The sequence below is a fragment of the Cyprinus carpio genome, chromosome B10 (genome assembly GCF_018340385.1).
Source record: "Cyprinus carpio isolate SPL01 chromosome B10, ASM1834038v1, whole genome shotgun sequence".
In the NCBI taxonomy this organism is placed as follows: Eukaryota; Metazoa; Chordata; class Actinopteri; order Cypriniformes; family Cyprinidae; genus Cyprinus; species Cyprinus carpio.
The window spans coordinates 18,904,125-18,925,118 of record NC_056606.1 but is presented as its reverse complement, the minus strand read 5'-3'; the positions used below and the strand labels follow the sequence as shown (position 1 = coordinate 18,925,118).

General features: G+C 37.6%; 1 protein-coding gene and 1 pseudogene across 1 annotated transcript; both read right to left on the bottom strand.

The window, feature by feature from the left end:
- Positions 1-1,015: 1,015 nt before the first annotated feature.
- LOC122138625 (trace amine-associated receptor 13c-like) lies at positions 1,016-2,370 on the bottom strand (the record flags this gene model as incomplete). The annotated part of the gene is made up of 1 exon (XM_042732035.1): positions 1,016-2,370. A coding segment is annotated over one exon (1,056 nt), but the record flags the coding sequence as incomplete, so codon positions are not given.
- Positions 2,371-16,191: 13,821 nt separating this feature from the next.
- Positions 16,192-17,277, bottom strand: LOC122138612 (annotated as a pseudogene).
- Between the last annotated feature and the right edge of the window lie 3,717 nt (positions 17,278-20,994).

Sequence of the window (20,994 nt, the reverse complement as noted above, 5' to 3'; positions counted from 1 at the left end):
CTTATTCTTATGCACTTTAACCTGTGTAAAATATTTAACTTTAGAAATGTTGGTGTATTGCTTTATTGTATTTAAATGTTCAGTTATTTTTGTCATAAGAAAAGTTATTAAACCTTTTATACTGTATTGTCAACACTTTTTTTACAACTAAATTTAAATACTGTGATAACGTATACCGTGATAAAAGCATTAGCAATTAATCGCAACATGAAAATTTGATACCGGCATATCCCTAATATGAGTGTGTACCTGTGTGTGTGTGTATATACACAGTATGTACTTGTATATTTATATATAATATAAAATATAGAAAAATGTCATGATTTATATTTAAAAATATATATGTACTTTTTTTCTCACTTATACAAAGTACATACAAAGTTCTGGCGTGAAATTCTAGATGGCGCAGTCCAATAGATCTAACTGGTAACACTTTATTTTAAGGTCTCTTAACTATTGCTTATTAGCATGCATATTACTATAATATTAGCCATTTATTAGTAGTAATTAAGCACATATTAATGCCTTATTCTACATGATGTTATTCTTCATCCCTAATCCTACCCAATACCTAAACTTAACAACTTCCTTACTAACTATTAATAAGCAGCAAATTAGGAATTTACTGAGGGAAAAGTAGTAGTTAATAGTGAGTAAGTGTTTAATAATCATTATCACATGGCACAGATGATTGGTTCTTTCTTGTATCAGTAGCCAATAAGCTCGCTGCTCCTTTAAATATTCAAATATATGACTAGTGCAGTTTTTTTTTGTTTTTTTAAAGAATATCTGTACTTTATTTGAGTTTTTACATTTCTGTTAACTTTTACTTTTACTCAACTACATTCCCTAATTAAAATGTATACTTTTACTCCGATACATTTCCCCAAAGCATATTTGTTACTTACTACAAAATAAAGTCAGAAGAACACAGACTGCAAGAAAGTAGATTTGATGAATCAGTGGTCTGGCACTTGCAAGTTAGTAAGTAAGTAAAGTTTATTTATATAGTACATTTATCACAGCAAAGCTGACCAAAGCGCTGAATAAAGTCAAAGATAAACATAAAATAAACAAAACAGATGATACAGTAAAACAATGGAACATAGATAAAATCCAATTTAAAATGCCTGGGAATAACAAAAGTTTGGCTGAACTTCACCTTAATATTTAGTTATTGTTGATTATTTTATATGAAATTCCTATATCTGAGTATGTGAATACATTTCCCATGCTGTAATTTTTGGAGATTGATCTCAGGGGGTGTCTAGGTAAAAACATAAAATAAAACAAATAAATCCCCACTGTAAGTCATTAAAGACGATCAGTAAAAATGTCCATCAGAGAGGATGCTGGCTGAAAAATTCTAAGAGTTAGAATGTTTTTAACTGATATTTTGAACCAGTGGTAAAATAAAGCATAGACGATAGGATTCAGACCTGAGTTTACATAGATGGCCCATGCTAGAAATGTCAGTGTAGTGGAGGAGACTGTTTTTGTTAGAGAACAGATGAAGAATGGAATCCAGCAAAGCAGATAAGCTGTCACAATTATTCCTAATGTCAGAGCAGCTTTGCTCTCAGTTTTCCTCCTCACTGAAATGTCCATTACAGATTTTATACCATTCATTTGAGAGTTAATAACTCTGACTTGCCTTTGCACAACATAAAATATCCTCAAATATGCAGTAATGATCACAGTACAAGGAAATAAAAAAGTCACTATTAAATCAATGAATCTCCAAGCAGGTGTCATCAAAACAATACACTGGCCATAACACAGTATTTTGTCTGACATATTAAAATATCCATTACTTATTACAAACCAAATAATGTACACTGAACAGCAACACCAGCAGAGACAGATGCTTATTAAAGTTTTAGTTGTAGTCATTTTCTGTGGGTACAGTAAAGGATGACAAACAGCCATATAACGATCCACAGCAATTAATACCAAATTACTAAGGGATGTAATATGGAGCAACCTAACAATGATCACAAACAGTCCACAGTAAGTGTCTCCGAAGTACCAACATGTCTCAATTTGCTTGATTCCCTCTATGGGTATCACAAAAATTCCAACAAGCATGTCGTCCACAGCCAAAGAGAGAATGATCAGGTTGCTTGGAGTGTGAAGCTTCTTGAAGTGAGAGATAGAGATGATCACCAGCAGGTTCAGAAACACAGTAAAGGCTGACAGCAATAATACAAACATATAGGTGATATTACGTTCAAAACTTGAGCGTTTTCCCTTGATGCATGATGAGTTGATGGCAGGAAAGCAGTATTGAGTCTCATGATTCTCTGTCTCATTAGCCATGAGTGACTCTCCTCCTGTTAGGAGTTTGTTCTGCTCTCCTTTACTGTGCTTTCATTTATACAGTGTCTGGATCAGATTGACCAACCCATCTACCGCCCACTCTGATGCTAAATATTAGATAATATTATTCTTTCCCCAACTTTTGATATGATGGATACACAGTCTAAGATTTATTCCTTTTTTTAAAATATAATATAGTAAATCAGAACTAAATTTATTCTTGTAAGCATCAAATAAATGATTTACAATAATTAGTAACATGTCTGTCATGAATCCTACTAATGTCTGTTCACTCACCACCAGAGGTAACCCACTCACTACATGGACTCTCACACTACACAGACCGTTCCACTATACCCTGGACTACATTTCCCATCATCCATTGCACTGACTGCACACAACTGTAACCAATCACGTGCTCATCTGAAAACTATTACACATACTATATAACACCCATCGAGATTCTGCTTAAGTCGCCGAGTATTGTTCTGCATGTTTCGCTCTCCTAGTGTTAGCTGCTTTACTGAGCCATTTCTCTGTTTTCTGATTATTGCCTGTTTATCTTGGATTAACCCTTTGCCTTTCTGTTTTGGACTGTGTTTGCCATAGTGTGTCTGTCCATAGCACACTATTCTGATCTACCGGAATGTCTTTTGATAGAGTTTTTTTTTGTGATGGCCTGAATCAACCTCTAAGATCTGAGCTTAGACGCGAGGGTCTGTGTTCATCACTCAGTTGTTTTTTGGACTTAGCTTTGTTGACTGTTGGCTGTTTATTTACTGTGGGTGTCGCAGAGGAACGCGACCCCGCACTCACTCGTGTAATGGCGGCCACACTAGAGCACATTCACAAAATGTCGGACACAACACTCCGGTGTGCCACAGCTGCCAGTTGTGAGCCCAGAAACTGTAAATGCACTACATGTTTATCCTGTTAACTGTCACTGCCATAGATACCATTCATGAACTGTCTGTAATGCCATTCCTAGCTAGCGAGTCTGTTTATGAACTGTTTACCTGTCCAATTCCAGTCAATGAGTCAAATTTTGAACTGTCTTCCTATCCAGTTCCATTCAGCGAGCTACGCTACACTACACAGACTGTTCCACTATACCCTGGACTACATTTCCCATCATCTATTGCACTGATTGCAAACAACTGTAACCAATCACGTGCTCACCTGAAAGCTATTACACACACTATATAACACCCATCCAGATTCTACTCAAGTCGCTGAGTAATGTTCTGCATGTATCACTCTCCTAGTGTTAGCTGCTTTACCGAGCATTATTATTAATCTTGGATTAACCCTTTTGCCTTTCTGTTTCGGACTGTTTGCACCTCGCCTGGACTATTGCTCTGTTATTGGATTTCCCCTCGTGTCTAGCCCTCTGGATATTGTTTGCTGATCGTTGACCCATGCTTGCCCTAGGAATACTCTATGTCTTGCCTGTTATGTACCTGTTTGCCACAGTTTGACCCATGCCTCTTATGACCACGAGATCGAAAATGGTGGCAGCGTGACAACTAAAAGTGCAGAAAAGCAGTGTCTATTTCATGCACAACTTGAACAAACTACAACAGGTAAAGCTGTCAGCTTTGTGGATATTGGCAATATTGATAACAATTTTTGTTTATAATCAATACTATGGCTCCTTGTCAAGATCTTTAGTCTATATGCTGTGTTCTGTTAATGCATGAACTTCATATTATTTGTAGCACACTTTCATCCAGCAATCGCAATAAGCTTTGTTACCTTTTAATAAACAAAGTATCAACTTTAAAATGTTGCTGAATTCATTACAATGTTCAAACAATAAACTGTTTTGGTGCTCTTTAATGTAGCATTAACAATCGCTTTAGCACCTCAGTTCAAGTGGCACGTGAACACATCATATCTTCTCTCCACCGGGAATTACCCCAGAATTATCACAGAATAAAATATTAATGTAAGCAGTGTTTCATGTGCAGGGGCGCCCCAGAGAATTTTGAACTAAGGTGCTGAGGGGGTGCTAGATCATTGACAGGGGGAGCTGGGCAATTCAGCGTTCCAGACACATTCTTCCCACTGGTAGCTCTTTTGCGACTTTCTCAGTTGGTCGCAGGAGCACTTTTTTTTTTTTTTTTTCTGTTACAACATGGGATTAATCAATGCATGCTGATGAACTTTTATCATAGTTTATAGTTAGGGCTATATGGAAACAAAATATGGTTAACATTCAACACGTTCTTTTTCATGATTAGTATTATTTGTGATTTGAATTTTGTGTCCGGGAGTCCCTCTTTTGCTCTGTTATAAGCCCGGCTTCGGATGCTTTCACTTTCGATTTCGCCATCTTGTCACTTTTTACAATAAAAGATCATTGTCTATTTTGCTATACACCTTTCACTTTTTAAGACTAAAGCTAAATGATGGATTCATTGTTATATTTCATTAAAAAAGCACAACAACAGTAAAACAAGATACAATGACAAACTAGCTTACAAAATGTTTATTAACAAAAACGAATAAGGTGCGGCATGGCATAGCCTTCACCACATGCTGTATTATATAATGTCTAATAAATTACAATTACAGAACATTTAGCAAACACTCAAGAATCAAATAAAAAATAAAAAAATAAAAGAGAGCCTCCATAGCATAATGTGAGGTAAACAGTAAAGATAAGTTTTCAAAATGAAAACAAAAAGAAAAGTAAAACTAAACTTTTGGTGACAGTGCTTGCATGTTTTCCCCCCACACAAGAATACCAACATGTTCACCTTCTCTGGTTTAAGAAGAAGTCTTTTACTTTACTTTAGCATAAAAACCATCCATCGTTTCCTCAATATTCGCGTCATTTTTGCTTGGCGCTCGTGCTGACGCGGCGAGTATAAACCAGGCTCTACACTCCAAGTGCTGCACAGTTCAAGCGAGTTGTCATTTGATGTTTCTCATATGCAACAAAAATAGCAGCGCATATGAGTTGATCAATGCTGTGGTCGCGCCAGTGTGACCGCTCACAAAATTTAGTCACATAGAATGATCGCAGTCTACTGGCATAAAGTTGACTTGATGTTGGACATTCGATATTCGCAAATCTAGGGACCGTCTCCAAAGTTACATGCGAAACTACTATACACTTCTCTAACGTCAATAGCATGCAAGGAGAATGACTAACAGTCATGAAAACAACCTTTAACTGTTCATCCAGGTGTCAACTATAATGCACACCTTTTATATTTTTTGATTAGGGTTACAACCGAGGTATGCAGCAAAGCATTTGTGAAGCCACAACTTGCACAACCTTGAGGCGGATGGGCTACAACAGCAGAAGACCCCACCGGGTACCACTCATCTCCACTACAAATAGGAAAAAGAGGCTACAATTTGCACAAGCTCAGCAAAATTGTACAGTTGAAGACTGGAAAAATGTTCCCTGGTCTGATGAGTCTCGATGTCTGTTGAGACGTTCAGATGGTAGAGTCAGTATTTGGCGTAAACAGAATGAGAACATGGATCCATCATGCCTTGTTACCACTGTGCAGGCTGGTGGTGGTGGTGGTGGTGTAATGGTGTGGGGGATGTTTTCTTGGCACACTTTAGGCCCCTTAGTGCCAATTGGGTATCATTTAAATGCCACGGCCTACCTGAGCATTGTTTCTGACCATGTCCATCCCTTTAAGACCACCATATACCCATCCTCTGATGGCTACTTCCAGCAGGATAATGCACCATGTCACAAAGCTCGAATCATTTCAAATTGGTTTCTTGAACATGACAATGAGTTCACTGTACTAAAATGGCCCCCACAGTCACCAGATCTCAACCCAATAGAGCATCTTTGGGATGTAGTGGAACGGGAGCTTCATGCCCTGGATGTGCATCCCACAAAATCTCCATCAACTGCAAGATGCTATCCTATCAATATGGGCCAACATTTCTAAAGAATGCTTTCAGCACCTTGTTGAATCAATGCCACGTAGAATAAAGGCAGTTCTGAAGGCGAAAGGGGGTCAAACACAGTATTAGTATGGTGTTCCTAATAATCCTTTAGGTGAGTGTATATTAAAGGATGGTTACTATTTTAATCGATTTAATATAACGTGCGACAAGTTGACTTGAAAAATCTTTATTCGGGGGCAGGCCTACTTAGCATGAGGAAGTGCTCAATTTTTTTAAATAAAATGCAATAATGACATTACGAAAATGGAACAGTTGCAAATCTTGTCATTATTGCATTGCACAAGTTATGCGTATAAAGAGCCAAATGTTTTTTTTTCTTGTTTATTATAATCTTAATTATTAAATACAACAGGCTACTGCATGTATATAATTGGTTCCAGGAAAAAAAAAATCTGTGGGGGTGCTATGGGGGTGCTTTTGTTTTTCTAGGGGGCGCTGAAGCACCTGCTAGCCCCTCCATAGCGCCACCCATGTTCATGTGCTACTTTTCAGCAGCAGCGATGACAGTGTAACACAAAATAATTGCAAGAAAACCCATCTTTCAGTGAACCATACATGATGGTTGCATGCGCACGCAGCATGCCTAGTGTAGTTGGCATCATTAACAAGTGACTTATGCCAGTTCTTTGTGACTCACAAACACAAAGTTCACACAGCTAAACACAGTTAACAGTCAATTTTTTTTACATTTGTTCAAAAATCTAAAAAAAAAATGATTGCTTCTCAGCTAACTGAGATATCCTCTGAGATATCTAATCCTGTCCATATATGTCTGAGATTCATCAACACACCAATCAGAATCTCTGCATCCTAACAGTGGAGAGAGAGAGAGCTGGATTAATCATCTGCAGGGGTTTTTAGAGTATAATTACAGTACACAGTACCAGTACATCAGATGACAGAAATTTCATTATTCTATGTGTACAGTAAACTGTTGCACATTTTGTACACCCTCAAATGTGTAAGTTGTATTTGTAACCATTTTTTATACACTGCATTTTTGCAGAACTGAGAAATGACTGCCTCGTCTTGTGTCGGGAGACCGAGAAACTACTATAGGTGCTGGTCATATAATTAGAATATCATCAAAAAGTTGATTTATTTCACTAATTCCATTCAAAAAGTGAAACTTGTATATTATATTTATTCATTACATACAGACTGATATATTTCAAATGTTTATTTATTTTAATTTTGATGTTTATAACTGACAACTAAGGAAAATCCCAAATTCAGTATCTCAGAAAATTAGAATATTGTGAAAAGGTTCAATATTGAAGATACCTGGTGCCACACTCTAATCAGTTAATTAACTCAAAACACCTGCAAAGGCCTTTAAATGTTCTCTCAGTCTAGTTCTGTAGACTACACAATCATGGGGAAGACTGCTGAATTGACCAAAAGACGACCATTGACACCTTGCAGGAGGGCAAGACACAAAAGGTCATTGCAAAAGAGGCTGGTTGTTCACAGAGCTCTGTGTCCAAGCACATTAATAGAGAGGCGAAGGGAAGGAAAAAGATTTGATAGAAAAAAAGTGTACAAGCAATAGGGATAACCGCTCCCTGGAGAGGATTGTGAAACAAAACCCATTCAAAAATGTGGGGGAGATTCACAAAGAGTGGACTGCAGCTGGAGTCAGTGCTTCAAGAACTACTACACAAAGATGTATGCAAGACATTGTCATCAGCTGTCACATTCCTTTTGTCAAGCCACTCTTGAACAACAGACAGCGTCAGATGCGTCTCGCTTCAAAAAGGACTGGACTGCTGCTGAGTAGTCCAAAGTTATGTGCTCTGATGAAAGGAAATTTTGCATTTCCTTTGGATATCAGGGTCCCAGAGTCTGGAGGAAGAGAGGAGAGCCACACAATCCACATTTCTTGAGGTCCAGTGTAAAGTTTCCACAGTCAGTGATGGTTTGTGGTGCCATGTCATCCGCTGGTGTTGGTCCACTGTGTTGAGGTCTGAGGTCCAAGGTCAACACAGCCGTATACCAGGAAGTTTTAGAGCACTTCATGCTTCCTGCTGCTGAACAACTTTATGGAAATGCAGATTTCATTTTCCAACAGGACTTGGCACCTGCACACAGTGCCAAAGCTTCCAGTACCTGGTTTAAGGACCATGGTATCCCTGTTCTTAATTGGCCAGCAAACTCGCCTGACCTTTACCCCATAGAAAATCTATGGGGTATTGGGAAGAGGAAGATGCGATATGCCAGACCCAAGAATGCAGAAGAGCTGAAGGCCACTATCAGAGCAACCTGGGCTCTCATAACACCTGAGCAGTGCCACACACTGATCGACTCCATGCCACGCCGCATTGCTGCAGTAATTCAGGCAAAAGGAGCCCCAACTAAGTATTGAGTGCTGTACATGCTCATACTTTTCATTTTATACTTTTTAGTTGGCCAAGATTTCTAAAAATCCTTTCTTTGTATTGGTCTTAAGTTATATTCTAATTTTCTGAGATACTGAATTTGGGATTTTCCTTAGTTGTCAATTATAATCATCAAAATTTAAAGAAATAAACATTTGAAATATATCAGTCTGTGTGTAATGAATGAATATAATATACAAGTTTTACTTTTTGAATGGAATTAGTGAAATAAAACTACTTTTTGATGATATTCTAATTATATGACCAGCACCTGTATAACCAGTTAGTTCTAATGGTCCTCCATCACCGTCATTAATGGTGCCCATCTTTCAATAAAAAGTTCCCTCTGTAATCTCAACGAATATGTAATTTTTTCCATAGTGTAAATATTTCTCAAATTTGTTAGCCATTCAGCTTGGTTTGGTGACTCATTTTTAAACCACTTTATTGTAATTGCTTTTTTTGCTGCTATCAGTAATATCTGTAATAAATGCATCTTTTTCCCACTGTGTATGACAACTGGTTTAATCCCTAGGATTGCTATCAGAGGGTCTCTTATCAGATCAACATTCAATACTTTATTAATATATGTAAAAATGGATTTCCAAAAGTTATCCAACAAAGGGCATTGCCAAAAAATATGTGAGTGAGTAGCCATTGTCTCTCCACACCCCCTCCAACACTGACTTGATTGATTCGGATTCATTTTAGCCACAACTTGTGGTGTTCTGAAAAATCTGTTATTTATTTTCCATTGAAATTCCTTCCACAGATTGGCATTCGTGACTTTATGAGCCTGAGTACATACCTCCAACCAAACTTCTTCACTAATTTCGAGCCGTAGCTCCCTAGTCCACTTGTCTTTCACATAGAATGAATTATCTCTTGTCATTGAAGCAATGATTTTATAAACATTGGTTATTGGTTTCCTCATATGTTCTCCACCCTGAATTTTTAATAAATACTATTCTAAAAGGGAGGGCTCTATTAATCTTTTCCAGTTTGGTTGTTTTAGTATGAAACTCCTTAATTGTAGGTACCTGAAAAAGTCTGTTCTTGGTAGTTTAATCTCTATTCTTAGTTGTTCAAATGATTTGAAGTTGTTATTACTAAATGTGTACATAATGAAGGTTCAAAAGTTTCCAGTTTTTGAATCCTGTATCAAGTCTCAATGGAAGAAAATCTCGAATATAAGTAATTGAACTCAAAACAGAGAAATCGCCTGTTAGCTTAAACATTTGTTGTATTTCCTTCCAAGCTACACATGTTGTGTTCGACCAATCTCCCAAAAGATCTCTGGTGGATTTAAGCCTATTAAAGGGGATCACTGACAAAGGCATATCAGGACTGTAACTTTTTTCTATATTGAGCCATCTTGTACTTGTGTCATCTGATAGCCACACTATCATTGCACATAATTGTGACGCTAACCAGTAATGCTTCAAGTTGGGTAGTCCTAGACCCCCTTTTGCTTTTGCCAGTTGTAAGACTTTATATCTAACTCTGGGTCTCCTACCCTGCCATATAAATCTTGAGATGAGATGATCTAAAAGACTAAAAGTAGATTTAGGCGGAGAGATTGAGTTCGAAAAAGAAAAAGGAGCCTTGGAAGAACATTCATCCTAACAGCTTCCACCCTGCCTATTAAAGTAAGGGGAAGTGTATTCCAGTGGTTCAAATCGTGCTTAATTTTATCTATTATTTTAATATAGTTACTTTGATATAAACTAAGGTCAGGGGGTATATTTATTCCCAAATATCGAATTCCCTCCCTGGGCCATCTAAATGAGAAAGCAGATTTCATCTGTGGGGAAATTAAATTGTTCATGGGGAGTGCTTCTGTCTTAGTCACATTTATTTTGTAACCTGAGTAAAATCCAAAGGTCTCAGTACATTTCATTAAATTTGGAACAGACTTTGTGGGATCTGAGATATACAGTACACAATTACATCGTCTGCGTATAGCGACAACCTGTGTTCCTCTCCACTCACTTCAATACCACTAATATCTGTGCTATCTCGTATTAGCTGTGCAAGGGGCTCTATACTAAGGGCAAAAAGAAGAGGCGAAAGAGGGTCCCCCTGTCTGCAACCCCTACCCAACAGAATTTTTTGTGAGAAACACACATTTACCCATACTGATGCTTTTGGAGATGAGCATAACTGTTGGACCCATTTAATAAAGCCAGGGCCCAGACCGTATTTCCTCAAAACACTAAAAAGGAAAGGCCAGGAGACATGGTCGAATGCTTTTTCTGCGTCCAGAGCTAATGCCATACATGGCACCGGTTTAGACTTGGCATAGGACATAACATTCAGTAGCCGACGAATATTATCAGACAGCTGGCGACCAGTAATAAAGCCTGTCTGGTCTTGGTGCACTAGAGTCGTAATAACTGTTTTAAGTCTTTTTGCCAGTATAGAGGTCAATATTTTGCAGTCCGAATTTTGAAGTGCTATGGGTCTATATGAACTGCACTCTGTAGGGTCCTTTCCCTCCTTATGAATAACCAAAATTATTGTCTCTTTCCAATTTGGTGGGAATTCCCCCCTTTCAAATGCATAAGCATATGCTTTCTCTAAAATAGGGCTTATATCATCTACAAAGGCCTTATAAAATTCGTTACAGTATCCATCCGAGCCCGGACTTTTGCCGTTTTTTAACCCCTTGATTGTTTCTATAATTTCTTCTCTCATAATGGTTCGATCTATAGCTTGTGAATCTTCTTCTGATAGCTTTGGCAGGTTTATGCTTTCTAAGTAGGCATCAATTTGTTCAAATTCTGTACATGTGTCTGTATTTGAGTACAGTTTCTTATAAAAAGTGGCAAAAGCTCCCGATATCTCATCTGGCTTATACAGAAAGGGCTTATCTGAGTCGTTATTTTAACTCCCAACTCTACTCCCATCCTCATAATAGCGCTGTTTTAAAAATTTCTCTCAGTATTATTTGTGAGCAAGTCTCCCAAGGCCCTCCTGGCTTCCTTAAGCTGAGTTAGATCATTTGTAGATAGTTGACTTTTATGTCTCTGTTCTAACTGTTTAATTTGTTCTTCAAGTTCTTTACGTTTGGCTTCTCTAAGTCTCGCCTTAGCTGATGCAAATGAAATTATCTTTCCCCTCAAAACTACTTTAGCCGCCTCCCACAAGAGTACTGGTGACGTCTCACTCGTGTCATTAAAGTGAAGGTATTGGTCCAATTCTGCCTTTATATGATCTTTAAATGCATTATCATTTAGAAGTGAGACATTTAGGTGCCATAGGCTTGGACTATAACCAGGGTTCGAATTACGGGGGAGCTAAGGGGAGCTCGGCTCCCCTGAAAAGGACCTGGGCTCCCCTGAAAGCCTAATTTGAGACATTTAGGGGGAGCTCTAAAACACTGTCCATTTTTTGTGTCGCATATAGATTTTGATATTCTGTACATTAAGGTTCCTGAAATAAATGATGATATTAAAAATGTGTCAATGTTGTGTGTTTATTCGCTCATTACATTACTATTTCCGAACACCTATATTTCCGCTGTGTCTCCTGCTTTGACACATCCATGCGTGGCAGCGCTGCACTGAAATTACTATGTTTACGTCACCACTTGAACTTCTCACTGAGTTGGTATTTGAATGTTAGCTTAACTTCAAGTTCAAGTGTCAAAAAGAAAGCAGCCAAACCTCAGTCAATTTGGATTTACAAAACAAACGAAGAGGAGTGATGACAGCGCACCAGCAACAACTAGCTTGCCGCCGCCGCCGCTAAAAGTTGCTGCTATCCTGGGTTACAGGATGGAAAGCAAAGACAGAAGACCCCAGGCCTCTGTGGTCACTTCTGATTTAAGGTAAGAATCATGGAATTACTTACTTGATCTGTGCGTTTGTGAGGATTGGCCCTAATCCTATTTAATATTGATGTATTTTTTTATATGATTGTTATGGGAGTTATTCTGTTTTTTTATCATGATTTGCATGATGTAGGCCTAAGCGCGGTTGATTCAGAACCATGGACAGAGCTGTTTGCCCTAACACTGACAACACTGACTGACGCTTGCGTTTTAAAGTAAACGGTTTACAAGTAAACAGTTTACTGTAAACCTATTGTTTTAAATGCCCTAACATGCACCAAAAGCGTTAAAGTCAGTCAGGGAGGATCGGAAAATAGGGCTCCCCCGAAAGCCACTTTGTAATTCGAACCCTGACTATAACCCCTACCCAAATCCCAAATCAAACTAACTGGGACATGGTCACTTAAGGTTATGTTATGTATTTTACAATCTAGGACTCTGTAAGACTCATTTTTAGCAACAAAGAAATAATCAATCCTGCTATATGAGGAGTGTGGGTTTGAATAGAACATGTAATCCCAGATCCTTCACCATTTGTTTTAGAATCCTACTGGTCCCTGAAAGCGTGGCAAATGATGGTGGGTTTTTATCCATCAAAATGATTCCTTTAGCTTTTTCTATAATCATTTCACTAATTTTCTTAAAAAATTTAGGATTGCTTTCATTTGGAGCATAGATATTCAGCATAGAGACATTCACACCACAGATGGATCCATTTACCAAAATAAATCTCCCTTCTTTATCAGTAATTTCTGAGTGTAAACAAAACTGCAGTGAACTGTGCAACAATATTGCCACTCCACGCCTTCTCCCTGAACCATGAGATGAAAAATACACTTGGCTGGCCCATGACCTTTTAAGTTTCATATGTTAAGAGTCTGATAGGTGGCTTTCTTGTATAAAGGCTATAGTACCATTAAGATGTTTAAGCTCATTGAGAATTTTTTTCCTTTTTATGGGGTTATGTAAGCCCTTAACATTATAGCTAATTACTCTTATGCTATCCATTAACGCTTACGTATGCAAACCATTTATCACACATTGCAGTTCTTTTATGTTCTTGGGGCTCATTGTTATACATATCCTATGTTGTAAAATAAAACATTAACACGAACACTGTAACTATATCCATGATAACATTTTGCATCCAGACTTCCAATTTATTCACCCATAAACATATGAGTTTTCCTTGCAGTAACATTAACAAAACCATATAAAGCACTTGAGAGAAAATGTTTTGCAAGGAAGTGAAGGATTATCCAGAACCTCCATAAGACTGGGCCTTGACTGCAAGTTCGTTATTGCAGTCCCGCAGTAAATCTGTGTCCCCTCCGACCATCACAGATGTCCTGCGTTTATGTCTCCCACTCTCATCGGCAGAATTTTTGAAATAAAAAAAAATAGAAAAAATAAAAAGAAAAAATGATCCTTTATCCGCCACTGAAGAGGATTTAGTGCCATTGCCTTTACACCCATAAAGTCATCCAACAAGTTAGAAACCAATGAAAAATGCCTATGAAAACAGCAAGTAGTAGCTTACCTCCCTAATATAGTCGCGCAGCAAGTTATTATTACGGGAGAGCAGGGAAGAAAGTGAGCAGCAGAAAAACGTCATGAAAGAGATGTCACCATAGCTTCATCATGCGTCCCCTCCCAGACCATTAATGAACTTATAGACTGCAGTAGGCGTGTTGAAAGTGTGTGTGCGTCCTTCGTGGGTCACAAGCAACTTGGCTGGAAAAAGCATCCTTTGTTTGTCAACTCCCTTCTCCCTCAACTTCTGTCGCACTTCATAGAAGTCTCTCTGTTGTTTATATACTTCAACCGATAGATCCGGGGGAACCTGATGCTGTTATTCTTGTAGATCAACTGGCCTTTTGCTCTTGATGCTCTCCATATGCGCTCCTTGTCTCGATAGTTTAGAAACTTCACAATGAAGGTTCGCGGGGAGGAAGTGGGGGCGCTCGTCGATCCGGTTGCCCCCCCCCCCCACACTTATATTTCCACAATCCATTTTTCCATAAAAGCGAAAGAATCTGCCCCCTCCTCCTTCTCTGGTATGTCCACGATTCTCATGTTATTGCGACGGATTCTGTTTTCCAGATCATCTGCCTTCGTGTACAAAAACTTCACCTTTATTTCCAATGCGCTGACTTTTGTCTGTAGGCCGCTAATTGAATCCTCCGCCGAGGATACTCGCTCTTCAGCCTGTGTGATGCGCCCGTTGCACTCGTGTATGTTCACCTGAAAATCCTTAATAGTCGTTAACACACCACTAATTTCTGTATGAAATTCATGTTTGAGGGATTTGATGACTTGCATAATATCAGCCCTGGTTACATTGTTCACCTGCGCGCTGTCCGTGTCCACCGACATGGCGTCTGCTTCACTGTGTTCGGGTTCTGAGACACTGTCCTCGCTAGCTTGAAAGTCCAGAGAGTTTTTTTATACTTGTTCTTTGATACTCCCCTGGGCATGTTTAACTTGCAATGACATTAGGTTGACTTTAAGTTGTTTTAGAATAGGAGTTGGGTGGTTTTGCAGCGATAATCTGAAGTTCAGCGACAGAGGGCGGAGAAATACTTGGCTGTATGTCACGTCACTTTCACTTTCTATATAATCATGTATGTGATGAATAAAAATCTTGAATCTTGTTTACCAGTTCTATTGATCAATATTACAATTGTATGCAGGTATGCAACTAACAAATCTGTATACTGTCGTACCTGTTATGCTTAACATTTGTTTTAATCAATCTTGTATGTGTCTTTATTGTATGGAATACATCAGATATGATGGATCGAACAGTATTTATGTTTAATATTTTAACTGCATTGTTGTATCATCAAGTTCATATTGTCATTTGGTTGTTAAGGGTATATATTGATGAGAATGTCTACATTCTGGAAATCTTTTTCTGTTTGTAAAGAGCGTGAAATTTGAGTGTCACTGTATATGTACACTATACAAACTGATGGAAGCCATCGCAGCAGCATGCTTCTTTAACTTCTTTCCAGGGGTACTACATAAATATAAGAAGTGCTAGTAATACAAAGTTTGACAACTTTCAGCAGGATGCAGTTAAATGCTCATGGGAAAGATTAGTTTTAAGCCTTTTTTGAATATAGTCAGGGATTTGGCTGTTGGGGATGGGGTTGGGAAGATGCCACCAGCAGTGGACAGTGAACGAAAATGTTTGAAATCTGATCTCTCCGACCTTTCTGGATGGAAAGTAGATGGGTAAGATTGAGGTGAAGTAGGAAGGTGCGGAGTTGATGCCCATTCTGTATTCATGCATCATTGTCTTGAATTTGATGTGAGCCGTAACTGGTAGCAATTACAGAGGTGTGAGGTGGGCTCAATGAAGACTAGACATGCTGCTGTGTTCTGTATTAGTTGTATAAGTTTGAGTTCACATGATTTTGAGAATTTGAGAAAAAAAACCAAAAAGCTTTATTTCATGATCATTTAATTTTTTCCCCATACAATGTAAGTGAAAGTTGACCGAGACCATGACTTTAATGTTTAAAATTACATACAGGTTTGGAACAACACAAGGGTAAGTAAATTAATTCCATTTTCAAAAGTTTAGTTTTAACTTCCCTTTAATATTTAGTTATTGTTGATTATTTCATGTGTAATTCCTATATCTGAGCATGTGAATACATTTTTGGAGATTGATCTCAGAGGGTGTTGAGGTAAAAACATAAAATAAAACAAATAAATCCCCACTGAAAATCATTAATGACAATCAGTAAAAATGTCCATCAGAGAGGATGCTGGCTGAAAAATTCTAAGAGTTAGAATGTTTTTAACCGATATTTTAAACCAGTGGTAAAATAAAGCATAGACGATAGGATTCAGACCTGAGTTTATATAGAAGGTCCATATTAGAAATGTCAGTGTAGTGGAAGAGACTGTTTTTGTTAGAGAACAGATGAAGAATGGAATCCAGCAAAGCAGATAAGCTGTCACAATGATTCCTAATGTCAGAGCAGCTTTGCTCTCAGTTTTCCTCCTCACTGAAATGTCCATTACACATTTTACACCATTCATTTGAGAGTTAATAACTCTGACTTGCCTTTGCGCAACATAAAATATCCTCAAATATGCAGTGATGATCACAGTACAAGGAAATAAAAAAGACACTATTAAATCAATGAATCTCCAAACAGGTGTCATCAAAACAATACACTGGCCATAACACAGTGTTGTGTCTGACATATTAAAATATCCATTACTTATTACAAACCAAATAATGTACACTGAACAGCAAAACCAGCAGAGACAGATGCTTATTAAAGTTTTAGTTGTAGTCATTTTCTGTGGGTACAGTAAAGGATGACAAACAGCCAGATAACGATCCACAGCAATTAATACCATATTACTAAGAGATATAATAAGGACCAACCTAACGATGATCACAAACAGTCCACAGTAAGTGTCTCCAAAGTACCAACATGTCTCAATTTGCTTGATTCCCTCTATGGGTATCACAAAAATTCCAACAAGCATGTCGGCCACAGCTAAAGAGAGAATGATCAGGTTGGTTGGAGTGTGAAGCTTCTTGAAGTGAGAGATAGAGATGATCACCAGCAGGTTCAGAAACACAGTCCAGGCTGACAGCAATAATACAAACATATAGATGATATTATGTTCAAAACTGGAGCGTTTTCCCTTGATGCACGATGAGTTGATGGCAGGAAAGCAGTATTGAGTCTCATGATTCTCTGTCTCATTAGCCATGAGTGAGTCTCCTCCTGTTAGGAGTATGTTCTGCTCTCCTTACTGTGCTTTCATTTATACAGTGTCTGGATCAGATTGACCAACCCATCTACCACCCACTCTGCTGAATAATTATATAATAATATTCTTTCCCCAACTTTGGATGTGATGGATACACAGTCTAATTCATTTACCTTTATTTAACCATGAAGTCTCACTGAAGATTAAAATCTCTTTTACAAGAGAGACCTGGCAAAGGTAGCAGCTATATAGTAAGACACATTTTAAAATACAACAAATACACATTAAAACAATATTTAAACATAATATCCTCTCAACAAAAACAATCACAAGCCTCAATTACAAATCTCTTTATGATGCCTTTAAATTCATCAATTGACACAAATTTATAAAGTTTTAAATCTTTTTGCAAATTATTCCATGCCCAGGGTGCATAATACAAAAATGCAGTTTTTCCCAGTTCTGTACAAATTCGAGGTACGTTAAAAAGCAGACACTTGGAAGAGCGTAGCTGGTAACTTCCGGAACTAAGACAATGGAGGGTACAGAGATAACATGGAAGTTTACCTAACATTTCTTTATAGATAAATATGCAACAGTGCTGTTTTATACATATGGAAAGCGATGTCCAACCCACCATCTCATATAAAATGCAATGATGAGTACGGAATTTTGTATTTGTAATAAAACGTAATGAAGCATGGTACACTGAATCAAGGCTCTTGAAGATGGAGGAAGCTGCATGCATGTATACTATATATAGTATACTTACATTTACATTTAATCATTTAGCAGATGCTTTTATCCAAAGCGACTTACAAATGAAAGTGAAAGTCGTGACATTTGTCAAGTATGGTGACCCATACTCAAAATTGGTGCTCTGCATTAAACCCATCCTAGTGCACACACACAGCAATGAGAAGTGAACACACCGTGAACACACACCCGGAGCAGTGGGCAGCGGTATACAAGTGCTATGACAAGTCTCAGTTAGTCTAGTACAGAACATGTAGCCAGGTTTTTTTTTTTTTTTAAATGAATATGATATACAAGAAAAAGAAAAGGTAAGTACTAGTATTAGTTGGTTAAGTACAGGTGAAAAAGATGAGTCTTTAGATGTTTTTTGAAAATCTGTAAAGACTCAGCTGTTCGAATTGAGATCTGGAGGTCATTCCACCAGCTGGGAGCAGTCCAGGAAAAAGTCAGTGAGAGTGATTTTGAACCTCTTTGGGATGGCAACACAAAGCGTCGTTCACTTGCAGAGCGTAAACTTCTGGAGGGGACATAAGATTGAACTAATGAGCTTAGGTATGTTGGCGCCGTGCCAGTGGTCGTCTTGTTATATATATATATATATATATATATATATATATATATAATATAATAAAGTATATATATATATATATATATATTTAAATATAATATAGTAAATCAGAATTACATTTATTCTTGTAAGCATCAAATAAATTTACAATAATTAGTAACATTTATTTTGAATCACCTCTCTATATGTTTAGGCTATTTATGATGTACTGTAACAGAAATTATGCTAAGTAAAGTCAAACAGAGTTGTGGATGTGTGTGATTTTTTTGTGGATGAATAAGTTAATTTCTCATCAAGGCGCAGGTATTGGTTGTTTGCTGTAAATGTCACAGTTGCATGTGTGTTTGTGTTCTGCTAATAACACTGCTTACACATGTCTCACCTCTTCCCTGCTCAACTGGATAAAGTATTTAAGTGTAACACATTCTTAACATTCTCATTTATAATGTTTATATCACTTAAAAAATAATGACAGTAGTTATTAGGATAGTTATTAAGACTGGTGTTGTCTGGAATTGGTAATAATGTTGGAAAAATAATATATAATTAGAATATCAACTTGCCTTAATTATGCATACACTGTTTACTGTGTGTTTAACAGCCTACCTAAACAGCTGCCTTCCAACCATCATGCAACATCTTAAGTCACGTGGAACACTGCAGCTCTGCCCATCACACAAATAGTGCTTCTCATGTGTACAGCAAAGAAGACCCAATTTATATCAAGCACTGCGTTAGTTTAAGCAAGCCACATCAGTACACCCATGACTTGACAAGTACCTTGCTACAGTGATCTTTTAAATTCACTTTCATTTATTTATAATTTTGCCAATTAATTGTTAACTCTAGCTGCATTTAATCTCCCGCCTCCAGCCTCAGCTTTATCTTAGGTGACTGACGTCAGTGATTCTTGGCTACTCAGGGCTCCAGACTGTGAATAAAACTGTCGAATTTGGAACCAAAAATATTAATTTGTGAGGCAAGTTTTCTGAGATTGGCACTGGCGACTATATAATTTTTTTGCACGTAATGCCATTTTTTCCTGATTGTTTTGTGATTACATCTTTTGTTATGTTGACTTGAGATGATCTGCATAAAATATTTGGAGGAAAAAGAGTCCTTATCTCTGCTGAACACCAGCATTGTTGGCACACCTGCTAAAAGCAGCACCAGTTGTGCTGCATGACAGAGACCAAAAATGATGGCGACGTGCCAAGTAAAAGTGCAGAAAAGCAGTGTCTATTTCAAGCACAACTTGAACAAACTACAACAGGTAAAGCTGTCAGCTTTGTGGATATTGGCAATATTGTTAACAATTTTGTTTATAATCAATACTATGGCTCCTTGTCAAGATCTTTAGTCTATATGCCATGTTCTGTTAATGCGTGAGCTTCATATTATTTGTAGCACACTTTCTGTCCAGTAACCTTTTAATAAACAAAGTATCAACTTTAAAATGTTGCCGAATTCATTACAATGTTCAAACAATAAACTGTTTTGGTGCTCTTTAATGTAGCATGAACAATCGCTTTAGCACCTCAGTTCAAGTGGCACGTGAACCCATCATATCTTTCTCTATACCTGGACTTACCCCAGAATTATCACAGAATAAAATATAAACTTAAGCAGTGTTTCATGTGCTACTTTTCAGCAGTGGCGATGACAGAGTAAACCCATCTTTCAGTGAACTGTGCATGATGGTTGCATGCACACGCCTACAGTAGTTGGCTTCATTAACAAGTGACTTATGAACCAGTTCTTTGTGACTCACAAACATAAAGCTCACATAGCTAAACACAGATAACTAACAAATTTATACATTTGTTCAGGAATCAGAAAATTACTGTTTCTCAGCTAACTGAAATATCCTCCGAGATATCTAATCCCATCCGGATATGTCTGAGATTCATCAACTCACAAATCAGAATCTCTGCTTCCTAACAATGGAGAGAGAGAGAGCTGAATGAATCATCTACAGGGGTTTTATACTTACACATACAGTATAGTTACAGTACACAGTACCAGTACATTAGATGACGAAAACTTCATCATTCTATGTTTACAGTAAACTGTTGCACATTTTGTACACCCCCAAATGTGTAAGTTTTATTTGTAACCATATTTATGTACCGCATTTTTTTGCCTTGCCTGTGTTTTGACCCTGGACTCTTCCCTTGCTTTCCTGGTTTTGTAATTGTTTGCTGTCTGCCCTGACCATTGTTTGTCATTGGATTACTCTTTTGCCTTTCCCTTAGATGTTGCTGTTTGCTGGCATTTTGACTCTGCCTGTTTGACTACACTCTTTATAATAAAGTCTGCATTTAGATCCTCAGCTCTGTTGTCACGCTTCACTGTTACACATACCAAGTTCATATACAGATTTATTTGAACTTTTCAAGTGCTTTTCATCTACTGCAAGATTTCTTAAGGTAATAAAATTTAAATAT